General features: G+C 43.6%; 2 protein-coding genes across 2 annotated transcripts in view; one reads left to right on the plus strand and one right to left on the minus strand.

The window, feature by feature from the left end:
- LOC106744069 (beta-galactosidase) overlaps window positions 1-20,302 on the plus strand; it is a 109,348-nt gene that overhangs the window by 40,043 nt on the left and 49,003 nt on the right. The window lies entirely within an intron of this gene.
- The window catches only part of LOC106744074 (inhibitory POU protein), a 42,938-nt gene that overhangs the window by 11,062 nt on the left and 11,574 nt on the right, over window positions 1-20,302 (minus strand). Inside the window, exon 2 of the mRNA XM_014618498.1 lies at window positions 2,917-2,976. Coding sequence (XP_014473984.1) covers window positions 2,917-2,976 — 60 coding nt within the window. The remainder of the gene's footprint in view (window positions 1-2,916; window positions 2,977-20,302) is intronic.

Raw genomic sequence — 20,302 nt, forward strand, 5'->3', positions numbered from 1 at the left:
GGGGGGGGGGGGGGGGGAAGAGGAGGACGACACCGTATCTATCGATCTTCGTCACGACGACGGCGATGAATAATTCAAATTCCGCGCATTCAGATGTTATTCCTTTCGTATATCGGGACATAATTCCGGCGGCGGCGGAAAATCACGGGGGTTTTCGCGGAAAACCAATTTCCCTCTCGATCGATTTCGTCCGCAGACGAATGCAAAATTAGACGTCCACGCATCAATACGCGGATACACAGAGGCCGCGCAGTGAGAGCGTGTGCACAAAATCAATTAGCGATCAAAGCCCAGTCGTGTCTGAGCCCGGCGGCGGCGGTGTTATCCGCGAGATATCGGATCGATAACGCCGCGAAGTAACGTTCGCGTCGCGTCGATAAGACACGAATAGCATAGCATCAATACTAAGAGCGCGCGTTCGCTCGCTCACTCGCCGATGAGAAGGAGAGGGAGAGAGAGAAGAAAAAAAAGAATAATAAGCAGCACTAATCGCGTCGGCCAGCACGCCGGATCAATCACCGTATATATACGCCGGGCGTATATGAAATTAATTAGCAATCAGGTCGTGATTATACGGGCCGGGTCTCTCCGAATGCGGCGGCGCTGCCTGGACCGTCGGCTATCGGATATCGCAAATTGGGACAATTACGTTATTTCCGTCCGATAACCTACATCACACGGAGTAGTCTGACGCATGAATAAGTAAGATTCTTCCAGAAAATCTGACGTCTGACACGAAAACGAGGAGACTGTTCAAATTATCACTTGCATGGCGGAGTACCTACTGTCTAGAGAGGTAAAGAACCATTATTCGCGCGGTTCTCTCGCTCGCTCGCGCTTGCAGGACCATCAAATTCAGTTTCACTCGGCGGTGGCGCAGACGCGACTCGACTCCGCCGTCGCCGCCAGGTATCATCGATTTATAATAGCGCTGTTACACTCCGCTCCCTTAACGGCGTTAATATTAAACGTTGCTATTGTCGCTAATACTATTATATTAGCGTCTTTTTATGCTTGCCGCCGCGTCGCGCGAGTCCACCACGTACCATCTCGCGCCGCCGCCGTCGCTACGTATATTATCCCTCGCGCATTATTGTTGTTAAATCTGAATTATCGATTTCCGTTTCCGCTATTCGGTCGTCGGTTGCGGTTCCGCTACATTATCGTCGCCATGTCGCACTGTATGTGTGTTTCGGCATTATCTGTCATTATTGTTATTATTATTGCGCGTGTTTCGATTATCCTGTTATTATCGTTGCGACGTTCTTGGGAAATTGCGTCTCGCAACAGGCGGCCTGTCCGCGCGACGTTACGTTCTTCCCGCACGGAGAAAAATTTCCCGCCGACACGGCAAGTTGTTTTTTGCTGTAATGAATATAGCAAAAAGATTTATTAGAGCAGCAAAAGAATTTGCCCGGACAGCGATAAGATTTGTTCACAGTATTAATTGTCCAAATTCAATTTCATCGCTGTCGCAACGACGTTTCGCTGCAACAGCAAAATTATTTTTCCTATCTAACAAATCTTTTTGCTGTCATTATAGTGAAAAACAATTTGTTGTGCCAGCAAAGAATGTTTCCCCCGTGCGAGAGATCGTCGTCTCCTCCTCCTCTCCCTCCTCGCGTTGTCATCATTTCCCCTTTTCTCGTTCTTCCTTCTGCTTTCCCTTTTTTATTCTTCTCGCGTGAATTCGATTCACATAAATTTCTTCTCGACAGATGTGAAGTGCACAGATGAAGAAATTAGGATCAGAATCGCGGTAGCGGCCGAGTACATTCGCGATTGCACGCGTTGACGTTACAAATAATTCGTAACGTGTTCCTCGAGAAAGAGAGAGAGAGAGAGAGAGAGAGAAGAAGGAGGATATATAATGCGGCGAGCGAAGTAACCGGGTGCAAAAAGCACGGGTCACGCTGACTTTGTTGCACCTGCGGGTATCTGTTGCGTCCGCGGCGAGCATAAGTGACACATAGCTCTTTTTACGGCGCCCGGACTATCCTGCATCACCTCATCGTATATCTAAATAATCAATTTACTACTGGCCATAATCGTAACCACGAGTTAGTGAGTTTATGTGAGCCAGGCCACCGTAACTACGTGGCTCCGTAAAGCATAAATATTATGGGGCATTTCGTATACAGCAACAGTCTCATAATCTCTCTCTCTCTCTCACCCCCTCCCTCCTCCTCTGTTTTTCTTCTCTCTCGTTACTCCTTTTCTCCACTTTCCTCTGCTCCTAATTTTTTCTTGCTTTTAAAATAAAATCTTCAAGATATAAAAAATAATTGCGGCAATAATTGATAAGACAGACAGGTAAATATAAATTTTCAGCCCTCGAGAGAAGTCACGTTAAAAGTTGTATTTCAAGATAAGTTTACACTTAAAACGAAGTTCTTCTTTACGCTGCACAAAATATTTTATACTTACCGACTCACTTTCTTTATTTATAGATTCATTAACTATCGGTCGGGGCATATATATATATATATATATATATATATATATATACACTTATAAAATGCACAAACTCTAAAAGCAAAGAAGGATCTTTGAAGGAAATTTCATGTATTTTTTATTTGTAAAATTTAAAATATGTTGCAATATCGTAAGGATGTAGCCTGATATATAGAACTGTCGTGTAACGATGCGTCTACTCTACAGACATTCGGTATGTGATGTGCAACTACATTGAGCGCGTCGTCTAGATCTCAAATAATCCGGTTGTCCCATTAAAATGAAGCCACGAGGCGACGTGGTTTCGCAAAAATGAAATTGATCGGCCCAGGCACCTCATTAATCATCCTCTGCGATAGCTCTAAGACAGGTCTACACACATACAACGCAGCGCAAAGTTGTCGAATTAATTCCAAATTGCATGTTCACGAAAAGATGAGAAAAGCGGAATACTGTACTCACATTATGCCTCGGTGACCAAGAATTGCACATTGCAATGGATGCATCTTCCAATATACGACTCTGCAAAATAAAAAAAATGCCATTTCTCATCGAAGTTCTTAAGATCTTTTTACAACATTAAGACCAATTTCATTTCGATATTGCCGAATATATGTATATCTCTTTCAGCGTAGAAATGGCAACACGCGATGAAAAAGATACAAAGCAAAACTGAAAATAAGAAGGTTCCGATCTTATCAAACTCATTTAATCGTAGTTTTAAGCTATGTTATATTAATTTTATTAATATCTTCATACGTGTAGTTATTTATTTGAAATATTATTTATCATATAAAAATGTTGTTTTACAATGACTTTGCAAATAACTTTCTCTATACGTACACATTATTTTCCGACTTCGTTCTGGCGTCATTTTCCGTTTTACCCGAATCGATCTGCCGACGGGAATTTCCCGATCGAAACCGAGCGCCGTCTGGACGTTGGCGCGAGGACAAGGGCGACGAAGGGTCGTCTCGATCGGAAAATTCTCCTCTCCGAGCTATTCTCGCCTAGCGCGGATCGGCCGATTGCGCGCGACTAATGACCGGCGCCGAGAAATATTTTCATCCCCCTGAAAATCGAACGTATATATATATATATTTCTATATATATATATATGTATATATATATATATATATATACGCGATTTACCTGTCAACGGCACTTAATATTTATCCGGTCTGCATATTTTATTTTTACCGATCGCGCACAGGACACGCACGCGTGCGCGCCGTACATATGTACACCGCGAGACTGCATATATGCGCGCATGTACGTGAGAGTGCGCACATGCATGATACATACGTATACATTTATATTATATTTAAAGCGGAGCCGGGAGGGAAGATTGACAGAATCGGGGCATACCGGCGTCGCGGCGCCGTCGCAAATTAAATGAGTCATTTTAGGATTCGCGCAGAACTAGGTAATTCAATATCGTCCTTATTAAAGCGTCGGCCAATTCTGCTCGTTCTCGCGCGCGCGAGCGCGTCTTTTTTTCGATGACAATGATTACGTCATTATCGGGCCAGCGAGACTAATGCGAATACATCACTCCCGCGAAGCGACGTAACTTTATTAACGTGTTGTCACGTGTATGTATCCGAGAGAGAGAGAGAGAGAGAGAGAAAGAGCAAACACTTTCGAGAGATCGCGACTACGCACGATATATATCGTCTGCGCTCTGATCGAACGCAGATATATCCCATGTCATTTAACCGTGCATCCGGCACGAATTTTCCGTCATTCATCACCTATCGTCGCCCATCGACGTCCTTTTTCCTCTTTTCCGCTGGACCGTCGGATTTTCTCACTGCGACGCGCAAAACGTGTCAATAAATACAAAAATGTCGAATATTATCGCCGAGGAGACCATTTTTGCCATTTGCAAACTATAATCATACGAATGAAAAAGCTGTAGTAATCGAGAGAACTATTTTTCCAGTAAATGTCACTGTCAATGATAATAATAATAATTGTACACACATATTGCTGCTACCTTTTTTTTGTTACAACAAAAGGAGGTATAGTATATATGCACATAGTATATTTTATATTGTATATACATGTGTGTGTGTGTGTGTGTGTGTGTAGAGCTTTGAAAAAATAAATCAAAAATGTAGAATAAAAGATTTTTATACGACAGTTTTGTTTTTTAAAAAAATTGACTTTAATCGAAGATAGTCAAGTAGATATACTACATTTAACCCTTTGAAGCACACAATGTCATACAATATTGATTCCTCATTAGTACCATCATACGCTCTATATGTAAGAAACACATATACGTGTGTTCTCGATTAATATATCTTGCCATTGTGACAAGTTATAAAAGTTGATAGAAGTTGTTAGGTAGCGGCAGTTGAAACTGAAAAGTAATACGATATTAAGGCAACAGTTCATGACAATTTATTACGAGTATATCAAGTACAATCCGTACTATCGAAATCCGTTTCACGATGGCTTGGTTAAGTGCACGCGTACTCGGCTAAGTTTTAAAATCGATTTGCTCGGAAACAAAGCCTTGTATGAAAAACTTTTATTCCATATTTTCGACTTAATTTTTCAAGAAAGGTCGTCCCCTTCCGGTTATACCACGATTACTACGCCATCTTGTATATAGTTTAGTTAGCTACAGTTGAGGCCAAAACTCGCTAATAATTTCCGTGAGATTTTTATATATAGATAATACATATAGTATAGTATATATACTATATATATATATATATATATATATATAGTCATACAGTATATAGTGACTGCGTCGTGTATATCGTATGCCATTCTCTAAATCGAAAATTACACAATCTTCAGCCTTGCACACACACACAAGGTGAGAACCGTCGTAATTGAAGCCTTACAAGTCTATCATTACAATTAGAATTACTTGCGCGATCTAAAGCTTATATAGGCCGTGTATGTACAATGCTGAAAATTGTGTGTAATTTTTCACTTGGAAAATGGTACAGCACAGACGACGCTGAGAGAGAGCGCACTCGGCGCGGCAATCGACTCGCCGATTTCCCCGGATCCCCGCGCGCGCCATTCTCGATGACGCGTCCACTTCGATCTGTCATTTATTCGACTTCGTCTGCTTTCTCGCTCGCTCGTTCAATTTCATACATTTTATTGCATCCAGACGAATTTCATCATCGGCATGCTCCGAAGAAACTAATGTGTTTCAATCAATAAATACGATTGTCAGACTTTTCCATGAATAAGGTATCTTTATCTAAATGAAAAGTTTGTTCGAAACGAGAGATAATTTTCTTATAAAGAAATGATTCGTTTCCTTTTACCATATTTCTTGTAACCAAATAATATTTTATTCGGCTGAAAGATATCGTTTCAAATAACAGCGTTCTCTCTGTTAAATAATAGAGTTTTCTTGAATGAGACGGTAAAATTTTTACTCAAACAAATAGCATTTCGTATGTTGTTTCAATTTTAGTTGAACAAATAGAAATACCAAATCTAAAGAAAGCTTGTTGTAGACACGGTATCATCATGCCCGATACCATGACATATCGACCTAATTCTTCGAACGATACCTTTAACCGACCGTATCTCCGCGCTATAGAGCATATTGAGCATCACGATGAGCTATAACGCACTCCATCTCTTAAATTCTACGTACGGCCGTACGTACGGACATACGGGTACATCCGAGCGTATATGTATGAGCACGGCACTGCAGCCAGGACACCGTGTGTATCGAAACACACACGCGTGCGTGCATTGCAGCGCGCAGCAGCGGTGCATCAGCTACGAACACAAAAGCCCGGTTGTGTATCTCTCTCTATGTGCGTGTATCTTCGGGCGGTATATACGCGCAAAAGCGTCTGTGCTATGACGCGAAACACATTGCGGACTCGCACGAGTAAACAGACGCAGTCGAATCAGTTTGCCCGGCTAATTGATTTTCCTTCACATGACCGATGCACCGCGCGCGCGCGCTTCGCATGCACGCGGCGTAGCGCAGCGCGCGCGGTCCGCGAGAGAGACAGTGCAACGCGCCGTAACAAATCCAATCCGAAACTCTCGTTTGATTATCAAGCGAATTCCGCGGCCGATTGTAAATCAACCGGCGCGCTGCTGCTGTACGCCGGAGGATCATACTGATGCTTTCAGATCGGATACTACGACGACGTCCGAATGTAATGTCCGTTCATATTAATCGCTTCCTCGAGGTGGCGCGCGCGCCGATCCCCCGTGAAATCCCCGTCGACGTGGTGGATCGATCTAAGCCCGGATCTACGATGGGCGCACAGTAAGCCTTTAGCCTTTTGCTCTGTGCGCTACATTGCAACGTAATCTCTACAATGGTAGAAATTGCTGTTACTGTCTTCGGCTCTCTGGCTATACTCGGGTTGTTTTTAGTTATAACCATAAAAACAATTAAATAACAAGTTCACCGACGGTGAACTTACAGTCCATATTATTAGACGCACATTGATTCTTTGATAGAATATAAGTTAGGAGGAGAAGAGAAGCTATTAATTTCACTTGATTGGAACAATTTTCGGTGTCAAACCGCGCTTTTACCTCTGCAACCTTTTGAGTATGTATCATATCACTTATTTTATTCGTAATTTTTCCAAACAATATTAATATTTTTTACACAAAAATTTATTTTTCTCTTAGCAAACAAGGTATTTCAAGTCACGAATTTCAATCGACACGCTGAAAATAATTAAGGTGCGTCTAATAATATGACCAGTAATCTAGCACGTTATCGCCAACTAACAAGAGCTGTCTTCAGGTGTCCCATCAAGTAGCCACGCACTGTGTGTTCAATCGTGTCCTCGTTAGAAGATATCTACCGGTCTAAAAGCCGTCAAACCAGTCGGTTCGCGCGGAATCTTCAGAGACTCGGCGCGTTTCCGTCGCGGATATCGAGGCTCGCCCGTAGAATCTCCGTGGATTGGGCGAGACGTCGAGAGCGGAAGGAAGATATAAGTTGGATGTTTAGAATGCTACAAATGAATTCATTGAATAATACAGAACGGTAGACGACGGTAACTCGGTGCGAGGGGCAAGTGTCTCCGATTATAACAAAAGCGAGGGGGCCTCGCAGCTCATTTGTTATTAACCGGCGCGAAGGAGCGTTGAAGTGCAGAAAGACTTCGAACACGACTTCACACTTTGACTCGTAGCCCCCACCCCCCGGTAACTTTAGATAATTACCGGCGAAACTTCCGCGAAGAATCTTACCGTACTTTCTCGCGATATCTCGAAGTACGTTCTCTCCCCTTCCCCCCGCTCTCTTGTGATTCCATCGTGAGTGCCATCGTTGTCGATGATGCTGCGTGAATTTCAAGCGAGGCGAAAACATTGATCTCCGGGAATGAAGTATCGCTGGTGTTATCGGGGAGTGTTTATTTATTATAAATGACGCTTTTAATAGCTTACTCAGCTGTGTCGTGTTACGCTACTCCGCGAAGGCGTGAGAGAAATCTTTATTCGCAACGCGCCGAATTACATCTGCGCAATCGAACAATACGTAGAGAGAGAGAGAGAGAGAGATGCGAGCCGGAGGAAAGAAAACGGCGCCGACGTCGTCGCGCGAAATATACGGGTTGGATAGCTATGTAGATTCCGAGCGCCCGGCGCGGCTCATTACGATTTCAGGCGAAAAACACGAGCCCTGAAGCGCGAATCGTCTAAGAGATCGCTAAAGGGAATTTATGAAATTTCCTAATATAATATTCTTCCCGGCGTTCTCGCCCCGCCCGGCGCAGTGCTCTTCGTTAACTCTTTCCGTGGCGATTTTTTGCTCTTAATGCGAAACCCGATTAAGCAACTCCAGAAACGACGTTTCGCTACAGTCGCGAGGAAGACGAAATGAATTAATGTAATTCCGTAGGGAGTTTAGACAGCCCTCTCTCTCTCTCTCTCTTCGTGTTGTGCGTCCGTCGCTTGGTTTTGCGCCTCGAAGATTAATAAAATCATAATGCCGCGAGATATCGACGCTCTGAAATTTACACGCTGATTTTAAGCTCCGCCGGCGGAACGTTTCGCTTCGTATTTACGCGCGTGTAGAAAGCGATGTACAGTCATATTATTAGACTTAATTTTTCATTGAACTTCCTAAGAGGCCAGCTTTATCCCTTCTCTCAAAATGGCCGAACATCTCTTTTCCGTCAACTCGAAAGAGATGAAAGAAATCTTCCGTCGATCCATCACGCATCCTTGGGGTCGCGCTTCACGATCAGCTGACTGCTGTTTGTGTGCGTATATTGTTTTATACAGTAGTATTTAACACAACATGATACATATTTGATCAGGATTGGAATTCACATCGGTGATGACTATTAATAGTTATTGATAATGCGCGCGCGTTAGTTAGATTCGGCAAATTCGATGGGAGCGGCGCGATGTTGAAAAGTGCAAGAAGGGATAATGCGATGATTGAAATTTGGGTCGGCGGGGCGCATTGACAACTCTTGCTTTCGTGAGATCAATGGCCGCGGCCGCGGCGCCCGAGGTCAGACGGGGTTCAACATGTCTGTCAAGGAGAGAGAGAGAGAGAGAGAGAGAGACTGTTAAATCAGTGAATAATAATCAATTATTGCGCACCTATGCGACACCGAAGATAGCTTCGCTCGACGGCGAGACTCCGAGCTTATCGAGCTCTTTTTGTCTAGACCGTGTCTATAAACAAATCTGACGTTTTCTATCCGAGAGAACGCGTGAAAGATTAACGCCTAGACGCCTCGCCGCATAATGCAGGAGACTGCTGTAAATCAGGACGATTAGTATCGTCGGGGGGAAACAGGTTTTACGATGCACCTATGTGTGATATTCGAACGGGGAGGAAAATTTCCTCAGACATTCGGAAAATTAAAATTGATTTTTCCACCGCGGGACGTCGGGAAAAACGTGCGATCTCTCTCTATCTGCCAATTATATTCTCGAAATTGGAATCGCTTTCCCATCGTTCGTCGCGGAAAGTAAGAAGAAGACTGCGCGCGCCCACTCGGCGCGAGGGAGCAGCGAGGAAGGTATTTCGGGATCGATATATAATATCGCAACGTTTGATCTTCTCTCTTTCCCCATGATTTAATGACACCGCGCTAATTCGACAATAGATAATGCAAGGTACAGCAGAATTATCACCTGAATCAATACGTGGCTGGTCACGTTTCGCCGCTATCTCATAATCGGTACTCATCACGTGACGAAGAGAGTGGTAGAATAATTTAATAATTCGCCCACAGTTTCCGCATGCATGCCGCGCGAGTCGTCGTGTCAGCCGATCTGCGGGAAAAAGTTCCGGGGGACAAAATTCGATTCCTTCGCGCCGGTTAAAAGTGAGAGAGCCGTTCCTCGGTGTCGGGAATCGCCGGTATAATTCGCGAATGCCGAACTTCGCGAGCGTATCTTTTGATCGTTTAACGCGCTCATCTCGCGAAATCACCGTAAATTTATATCAAACAGACGAAATTTCACGCGCGGCTCTCACGTAATTGAAAGAGGCGGAAGGCGGGAAGGGGGATTCCGTTAACGAGAATTCCGAACGCCATCTATTTCTCACGACTCGCTCTCGCGATTTTCAATTAAACTTTCTCGTTATTTTAATTCCGCGCGTGTAACACAATCGGCGGGGAAATTTCTCTCTGTCCTGCGGATATTTCTTATCGGCGCGATAACGCGAATGCGATTTCTAAATTGCGACTACTCGATTTACGGTATTTACCGTAGTCGAGTCGAAATTGACGGGCGAGCCGAGCGTAAAAATCAGTGATTTCGTAACCACTATGTGTCGGGGATAGCCACGCTCATTGGCTACGTCCTGTTCCGCCCCCGCAGCCCCGCCAATCAGACCGGCGGCTTTCTCTCATCGATCCAAACCATCCACACTATACTCAGCCGCCATGCTCTCAGTTCTCTTGCTCGCCGTTCTCCCCTATCCTTCTCCGAGCAGCGTGCAGCGATCTAGTATATAAGACTCGGTCTGATGTACGGCCGAGGGAACGTTTAGCGTTGCCAATCGCGCGCTACCCCTTTTCCACATTCCCGCGATAAGACGAGGGAGTGTAGCGATTAAAGAGGATTATCGAGTGGAAAAGAGTCGGCCGGTGTCACCATTTTTCTTCCGCGGACCAATTTTTTTCATGCGTACACGAATATTTTGCTGGAACAGCGAAAGGATTTGATTACGGCAACTAAATTTTATCGCTGTCGCAACGACGTTTTCCTACAACGAAATTATTCTTTCCAACGGAATTATTTTCTGCAACAAATCTTTCGGCTGTCCCCGTGATAATCAACAATTTGCCGTGCCAGCGAGATACTTTTCTCCGTGTATAATATTTCTATGTTTATCATCATATTTATCAACAAAAACTATACTAAATTAACTAAAATTACCTTAAAACAGGTGCGCGTAATGCGCGTCACAACGAAAAAGTTACCACCGTCTCTCGGTTTTTACGGGTACAGCTGTTCCCGAAATAGAACGAGAATAAAATTAGAGGCCAGACTATCAGACTGTTTTATTGACGTCGCTTATAAATACGATCTCCGGACCGCCGAAGTTTCGCCGAAGTTTCGCAATCGAGCGAAGCCGGAGAAGCGGCAGTTTCGAGTATTATTATTATAAAAGTAATTATCGCACGGTCATCTTTGTCTGCAAGATATAGACTCGAGCGTGCAAACGGGAAAAGAAATGGGTCATGAGAGAAAATACAGATATAGCAGGTGAAAAGTAACGATTACGTATGAATTATAGAGAGGATTACGCGTAGGCATGTATGTGGTGGGTGCGTATGTTCATGCACACGACGAGTCCGCGAATTATCATCAATTTGGCAACTCGTTAGACGGCCGATGCTCAATTAGTTGGAAACGGACTTGGTGTATCGCATATACGGAAACAAACTCATCAGTTTCTCATCAACCAATTATGGCCGGGCCGGGAAATCGAAGGTGCTTTATTTTGCTCCCCCCCCCCCCCCCNCATTTTCTATTAAACTTAGCACACTGTCCCAAAAGATGCCGACAAATTTCACAAACTTGTCAGAAATTTCACACAATTGAATATGTTGAAAAGTAACGCGTGTAAAGGCTCAACACGAAATTCATATCCACGATGCGAGACGCTGAAGTATGAAATATATGATTTTAGCACGTGCCTCGACGCAAAATATATTGAAATAACATAAACAATATGTTGAATTAACATGCGGGTATGTTAAAAATTCAACGGAGAAATCGCTACTACCGACACATATCTTCTTTCCACGTTTGGAGAGAAATGTTACTTCGCACTCCTCTACTTTGCCGCGTGCAAGCGCAGGTGCGGACGCAATCGTTAATTTTTCTCCCCCTCTCGGCTCGCACGATTACGCGACTATAAATCATAGGTTTGCCTCTATTTTCGTACGCACGCGACACCGTACTGACATCTTATTGATACGATCGCGGGACATTACCGCGCACTCATCCGCGTTATTGTTTCCCGATGCACTAATATCGTGTAAATAGATCGCGGTCTACCAGCCTTTCTAAACAACGCGGAAGTGTATGAAAGAGTGGGTGAAAATGATAATCTTATATGGATCTGTCGATGTATTCCCCGACACGGAGACAGATTCTATTTGCGGCACAAAGGTATAATAATTATTGGCCGAATAACAAGGCCAATCATCTCCGTCGACAACGTAATAACGACCGGACAGCATTTTCCGAGCGAGCGAGAACGAAATTATATTTCGCACGGCGCTGTTAAATGCCGCGTGTGATGAAAAATTGATGTGCCGTCGCATGTCGTCGCGGAATTCGCTAATTTGCAGCATTATATTCTCGCTCGCCGTTTTCGCCCGTGGTGGATTCGGCGAGAATTTTCGCCATTACAGAGATCGCATCACTTTTCGGCGATTTCGCGCGGCGGAGTTCTCGACAGTTTTGATCGCGCCGAGCAAGCTGTATTGTATTTGTATGACGTTGACGAGGAACTCGTGACGAGAGTACGGCCAGGGAAGAAAGCGAAGAGAAAGCTGCAGAAAGTTCGCTTATTTATTTGTCACGCGGCAGGCGACGTTTCGCACGACGAGAAACCCGCTCGATTGTTCTTAAGTATGATAAAGCAGTATCCTTGCGTAATCATTTCTCATCCATCACGCGCGGCACTCGTCAAACGCGAGTGTTGTTTTCCCAGAGAGACGAGGATAACTCTTTCGGTGGCAGCGGAATTACGAACGAATCGCCGAACAGGAATGAGGGTCCAAACCAACCTGCGTGACGGTTTAAGTCTGCGAGTTAGCTTTGCGGATGATTTCGTTGCACATGTGTGATCGATGGTTAATCCCGTGTGGAAAATTTCGCGGGAATCTAGTCGGGATGCTATTTCCCGAAATAATTTCTGCTTGGGAAATCTCTACGTAGGTTCTGATTCGAAATTTCAAGCGCACACAGAGATAAGGGTTTCTTTAGAATTCATATTTATTTCACTAAAATCTGTTTCACAGAAACAACATATATGAAATATTATTTGAGAAAAAACTGTATTGTCTCATTCAAGAAAACTCTATTGTTGTTAACGCTATTATTTGAAATGATATCTTTTAACCAAATATCATTTGGTTACGATAAATATATAAAATTAAACAAATAATTGAAAATTATCTTTCATTTCGAAGAAATTTTTTATTTAAGATAAAGACACATATTCGTTGAAAAGTGCAACGATCGAAACATTAGTTTCTTCGCAGGCTGCGTTCGTTTGGATGCGATAAAATTGATTAAATTTGAAGAAATCTTCTTCCGAGTGAAGAATTACACGGTAATACAGCCGAGAATTCCACGCCGCGGCAATTCTTTCGATCTCCTCTGCGAAAATTATTCCTCGCCTCCGCCCTTTCTCGCCGACCGTGTTGATTAGCGAAATGATCAGATCCAACAATTAACACTCGCGACAAAGTTCGCGTTCACGACGACGGGACAGACTCGCATCCTCCCCCTCCGACTAAATTCGACCGTTCTTCGCTCTTTCTCTGTCGTTCCTCCCACTTTGCGGGCCTGTCTGTCTCCGTCGCTCTCCTGTCTCTCGTTCCGGAAGTACCTTCTACCTCAAGATCCGTCTGTCTGCTCGTGCCTTCGCTGATTCGCATTTAGGAACACTCCTCACTTTTGCCGCCTTTCCCCCTCTTTCCTTCTCTCTCTCTATGTTGCAGGTTTCTCTTTCCTTTCAATAAGTTCCTCTTTTCAATCATATTCATAAGATCCACGCACATTTCTTCGTAATTCATTTCCGCAAAACAGCCTCCTCCTACGGCCGGCATTTCTATATTTCGGTGATTCTACATATTACATACGGCCTCTCGACAAGCAAGCGTAATTGGTAATAATGCGATACGCAACGGGAAATATAAACACTTTAGCGCAAAAATTATTTCTGATTTATTGAAATACGAAAATGTTAAAAGTGCACTCTGATCGAAAATACATTACCTTTTACTGCATCATCACGTATGTTAATACAACTGGATATTTAATAAAATCATTACAAATAAAAAATGTAAATGATAAGTAATTGATTTACATATTTAATGCTAGGTGACGCACGAATAATCGGAAAATATGGATGAAATTTTATATTTACGCATAATAGAGTTCCGCGGCGGTACGATTGCGATTTAAAATATGCAATTAGTGTTTTACGGGGAAAACACTGTAGTATAGGAGGATACGATATAACGCGAATCTCATTTTACCGGCGTTAATCATTACATACGCGTAAAATAAAATATACGGTCATTAAATAAAGGATATATAAAATTCATCTCTGATTGCCATTTCATACTTAACGCGAAAACGTAGAGATCTGTAACAGCAACATTAAATAAAATTAAGCTGAATAGTAAATACGTTATTGCGAACGTAAAATAAATCAATTCGTTATAAAAACAATTTTCGAGTATTAGTAATTTGTGTCTTTTAATTTAACGTAATTTCCATCACGCGCGTATAGCGTGCGGGGAAAAAAATCAATTTGCTGTATTGATTTATCTCTGTTTTTCTTTTCCCTCTCTTTTCTCTCACACACACACACACACATTCTTTCCGCTTTTTGAAATCAACAGATAAAACAGGGGGCTGTGTTTGAATCCTTTCTCTTTCCGAAGAAGCGAGTAATCTGTTATGACAAATCAAATCCGCAAGCATGTTACGCGTCAGGGAACGGACAAGCGAAAGGGGCGGAATACTGTGACACGTTAATTTACCACCCCTATAATTGGGAACAGTAGTAATGCACTTAAGAAAGGATGAGAGCAAATAACGCGTAGAGCAGGTCGGTCACGTGGCGGCACGTGGCGGCACGTGGCGGCGACACACGAGCGCGGCCATCTCTCCGTCAAATATCGCGATACCGGTTGCACCACGGTGATTCGGAAGGAGTACGTGTTCCTCTTAAACCCAGTGCCGGTTTCGGGATCACGTAGGCCCTGAACATCCGTGCTCTGATAAACTGTGTGCACTGAGAAAGAGATTTCTTCGTCGGCATGCTCCGAAGAAAGTGTTGCGATTGTTGGACTCTTCAACGAGTGTATGTACCTTTGAAACAAACGATAATTATCCTATAAAGAAATTGTTTGTTTCATTTTACATATTTATTGAATGATCTTTGGTTGAGAGATGTTATCTCAAATAATAGCGTGCTTTCTGTTGCCGAGATACGTCTTCTGGCAAATCCAAGAGATTCGAAACTTTCAGGATTTGCACCTTGTACTTAATCGGCAATCCAGCCCTGGATCCTTACGACCTACCGTCAGGGCCATCCTGGCCGGGCATATCCCCATTGGGGAGATGAGCGCATTAAGAAAATTGAAACGTCGATTTGTCCTCGAAACTCGGCCTGACGATAATTTTATTAAGACCGCCCCGCGTTTCCGAGGGAAGAATCGGGGCGAGGGCTGTTGCTGGATATCTCGCGGTCGATTTCAGTTATCCGCCGATGATGCTAATTTAAGCCGACGTGGTATATCCAGCCTTCCAGCCTGAACGTCTAACTCGAGAGAATCCCCTTTTTTTTTTCACGACAGTCCCTGAGACGATGGAATGCGAGAAAGAGAGAGATCACCGCAGTGGCGATTTCTGAAGAATTTTATCCGGTACGTTTTTCCATCTATCGCTCAAGAGGCTGTCGTAACAAAAAATGGATTTTGTACATGCCTAAATTTTTTGGAGAAAACCCCCCCCGACCGGGCTGTATCGTTGGGACTTTTCCGCCGAATTCTGCGGGAACAACAACGGTCGCGCGATAAAAAGAGCGAAATTTCCGAATACACGCAATAAACGGCGCGCGCCATCCTGTTTATAGAATGACACATATTCGTGGGTGTTTGTTCTACCCACGCACCATGCGCTGCCTCTCATCCACATGCTGTCGTGTTCGAGCAGGTGCACGACCACGGTGCCCCTTCACCCCAACGCGTTCGTCCCTCTCTGTCAAGATACAATCGTGGCGTAAACATATGGTCATAATAATAGACTCTTGATTTTGACGAGGGCTGCTCCCTTCGAGTGTCCCGTGATTGTTTCACCGGCGTAAACGCAAAACGTATAGTCGCGCTGCTCGTCCTGCCATCTCTCAGCGAGTGACGTAGATTTTCGGCTGCGCTTCTCGAGGAACCGATCCCTCCTTTCCAGGGAAAGGAATTAATCCTCCCCGTAATTTTCTTCTCTCAAGAACAAGTGAGAGTGCACGTCGTTAACTTGGCGGCGAGAGCAATTATTTCCACCTTTTTACGGTTTTCACCATATTGAAAGAAATTGCCGTTCGAATAATATTTACTCGATCCAAAATGATTATTCCAATGATATTTCCTTCGTGTAAGTTGACATTTGTTTGTACGTATTAAAACAATTGCTATTAAATTGTACGTAATATTGAACGTCAGAATTTATTTTTAGAATATTTACAGAAAAATTGAAACCGCTAGGTTTTTTTAAAAGAAAAATAAGTACTGTATGTAAATGCTTTCTCAAATTTAAAACTATTTCACGCTTACATCCAGTAATTCATTCACAAATTACTGAGTTGAAGTGAGTGTTTACTACAAGCAATTAAAATATATTTAAATTGATAAGAATATTAAAAGATTCAAGAGACTGAAAAAGAATAATTACGTTACTTTACTCGATTCTTCCTTCTTCTCTACACAAAAATAGTAGCAACACGTATGTAAGGTTGTTATCACTGATAGGATACTGATAGGAAGACTTACTAGAAAATTGGTTCTCTTAATTAGAATTCTATCTTCTATCTGATATTTATAACTACGAATATTTTCCTCTCAACTCAATAGCGATAAACGAGCCCCGAGTCGAAATTTGGATGCCACTTTGACGCTCTTAAAGATAGTTTGCGCCTACTTAGACTGCTCACGTACTAATACAAATCTTTCATGACGATACTGACACTTATTATCAACTCCTTCAATCATACAGATTGAATTTTCACGCTATCTTGAACAATCTATTTTGATGCTGAAACAACGAAAACAGAGATTTAAGACGTTATCGGTGTCAATTAGAACTGAACGTATTTTGCTGTCTCAGCTCCTACTGTGTCGCGTAATTAGAGGTTTCACATTAGAGCCCAAGTTTTGACTCGGGTCGGCCAACGAAAATCCGCCAAATTGGTGGCGCGTGATTCGTGCTTTGCCGTCACATACGTTAAAATGAGATACCTCCCGCGAAATCGATTCGGTAAAACAGTTATCAAACTTTCTCATGTATGGCCTGGCTAACGATCCGCTTCATTTTAATGAGGCGGTAATTGTTTCTCACAATGGCACACTGCGTTTTCGGTTATTCAATAGCCGTGGCAATCCATTACTTTCGACGGAAAACAAATTATACGAAACAACATCGCGAGCGCGTTATGTAGAAAATTACTTGCCGCGAATTTAACAGTTATCATGTAGATCGATTAATTAGGTAATTGCAATTACGAGTGACAGTAAAGGTAATGCCGAGCGAGCGAATGGAATTCTCAGTCGCGCGCGTGATTCGAGATCGCGTCGACAGCTTCGTTTCCACGTTTAACACTTACGGAGATCGCGCTGGGACAACATAATAATTTCGCAATGATGAAATTAATCATTACCGCGCGCGATTGTCTCCCAGTGTATCCGTAAACACGGAAAGTAATCCGGGGGACGTATCGACGAGGCGGGTATATTAAAGCGTCTCGCTGTAAGAAAGGAAAATCACGGGCCGCTATACGTCTCGTGTACGCTCGCACGGATGTGTGCACACCCGTTTCGTTGAAAGTTCATTTCGCGTTTGTGCAAACGCGAGCGGATCAAGAAATAGTGATCCAGCAGCAAATAATACTGCATGAGGAGCGAGCATTGCACGGAATCGGCTGCCAAAGCTGCTTCGGTTGCTTCGTTATTCAGGGAACGTCTTCGATTGCATGCTGCAAGACAGGATCGATTGAATGTCCTCGTCAAAAATTGATTCCGCGTTTTATACGATGCGCCACGGCAATAGAAGGTAACTTCGCATAGGGCATAAACTATACTTTGACGACGGTATATCAGGTCCGGCAAACGTGGTAACGCTGTCATTACTCCCCCGTTCGTCCTCGATACCGCGCGCGCTCTATTCTCCTGTCTCGTCCGAAAAAAAAAAGAAGAAAGAGGAAAATAACGTAAGTCGCGGAAATTAACGGCCGCTTTTTCGGGAAGGGATATTTCACGGAACAATTAAGGGATCACGTCGAATGAGAGTTGAATAGTTAAGCGGGCAAATAATTTACGAACATAATTGACCGCCGCGTCGTATAATTTTAATATCGTAATTTTAATATCTAGACGCTAGGCGGGGAACACGTGCGAACGCGGCTATAAAAGATAAGCAATTCTGCGGTGTGTGTGCGTTCGAACACGGAACCGGCGGTGTACGTGACTGAATTCTTAAACGAGAGAATTGCGAAGTTCGGATAGAGTTCAGATGGGGAATGGTCCGTGTTTGTGCCGCGCCGTTACGATCATCTCGCCCGCACCGATCGAACGGGGAATACGTGTCCCATCCCTTAACCCGTGTACGACACCGCGGTCACACGTGTGGTGTTTCTTGGATAAGGACCCCGCTATGTTTTACGGTGTGCGAAACGCGCGCTCGGAAGATTTCTCCAAAAATTCATCATCGGCACGCTTCGATTAATGAGTGCGACGACCTTCAACGTAACTTTATCTTAGATACAACATTTCTTCGAAACGATAGACAATTTTCTCATAAAGAAATTATTTGTTTCATTTTACGCATATATCCTGACCAAATAATATTCGGTTAAAAGATATTATTTCAAATAACAGCGCTCTTTCTTCAGTCAAATAATAGAGCTTTCTTGAACGAGACAATACACATATTTCACTCAAACAAATAATATTTCGTATATGTTGTTTCTGTGAAGCAAATTTTAGTCAAATAAATAGAAGTACTGAATCGCACTGAGAAAAAAATGTTTCGCACTCGGAGGGAAATAATTTGGAGGAATGGTAAATTTTATGCCGTCGTGGCGGATAAGTAAATATACAGGGTGTTTCTTATGTACAACATGTACTATGAATAATTGCAATTGCAATTCAGGCCAGGCCGATAATTGAATGATACGTTGAATTTGTCATTTTATTCTCGCCCAAATTCTAAGACGTTTCTATCGCTCAGCTAATGCCGTTGCAAACGGGATCCGATTTGTCGTCGCGAGACTTCACTGTTGTCGTTCGCCTGAATATTTTTGAGAACGCAAACTTCCCTTCTCTCTCGATTCTTGAGTCCCTCCTCATCGCACGTTCATCTGTACAGATCTAATCGCGACGAGGGGAGACCAAGACTAACCCCGGGTAAATTTAGTACTCGTTAAGTTTCGCCCCCTCACTGTTGGTGTATCGTGCTCGCAGGTATTGGCGGGCCACGTTTAACCACGAAGGAGAGAGAGAGAGAAACGAGCACAGGGAGAACTCAGGAAGGAAGGAAGGAAGGGTAGAGAACCCACGGAGGGTTTGGCCCTATAAGTATTATTGTAATTATACACTTAGGTTTATTTCCTGCGAACGCGCACTCATAGGGGTTGATGGCATTATATACCACGGCACCCTAATAAAAATAATAATAAGAGCGTTAAACCGCGGTGGATGGGAATAATGTTCACCTTTCCGTACCCGCCCAGCCCGGCGGCGGACGAATTGTCGTGGCGCGTGTACAGCGTTTGATGCGATGTATGTACGCAGCGTTTCCATTTGCAAGGGAGGCGCGCGCGCGCCGTCTCACATGCTATTGCCGCCGACCGTTGCATTCTATTTGATTCTACGAAAAGTAATGACCATCGATAACCGGCCGCTAGCTGAACCTATTCTTTGCTAGACCTCTGATAGTGCGGTAATTTATGCTCTTAATAGTTTAGATTTATCTCTGCGTACGAATCTCGCTAATGAAAATCAAATTACAAGGCTTCGAATTACTCCGATGGAAAATTCAAGAAAGGCCTTTCCGAGCGGAACTCGATGTGGATGAATTTTTCAATAAAAATGCGAGCGAGCATATAAGCGCGCGCGTTGTCGTGCCGCGGCATAGTCTTCGCAAAGTAGGGAACGATAAAGTCGATGCATCGGGGGAGACAGGACGGAAGAGAGAGAAAGAGACAAGGCGGAAGTGTTGTTCATCTATCTACTCGCCCACGGATACACAGCGAGAAAGAGAGGGGAGGGCCCTCTGATGGGCAGAACGATGGTTTACGTGCGTCTAGCTTTATTTATAGACGGTGAGGCACGTAGATTTACGCGTGTAAAAGCCACCCGCTACAAAAACACGGCGCGAGCCCGAGCAATGTGTA

Source organism: Dinoponera quadriceps, unplaced genomic scaffold (assembly GCF_001313825.1).
Source record: "Dinoponera quadriceps isolate SergipeBrazil2010 unplaced genomic scaffold, ASM131382v1 scaffold1325, whole genome shotgun sequence".
Lineage (NCBI taxonomy): Eukaryota > Metazoa > Arthropoda > Insecta > Hymenoptera > Formicidae > Dinoponera > Dinoponera quadriceps.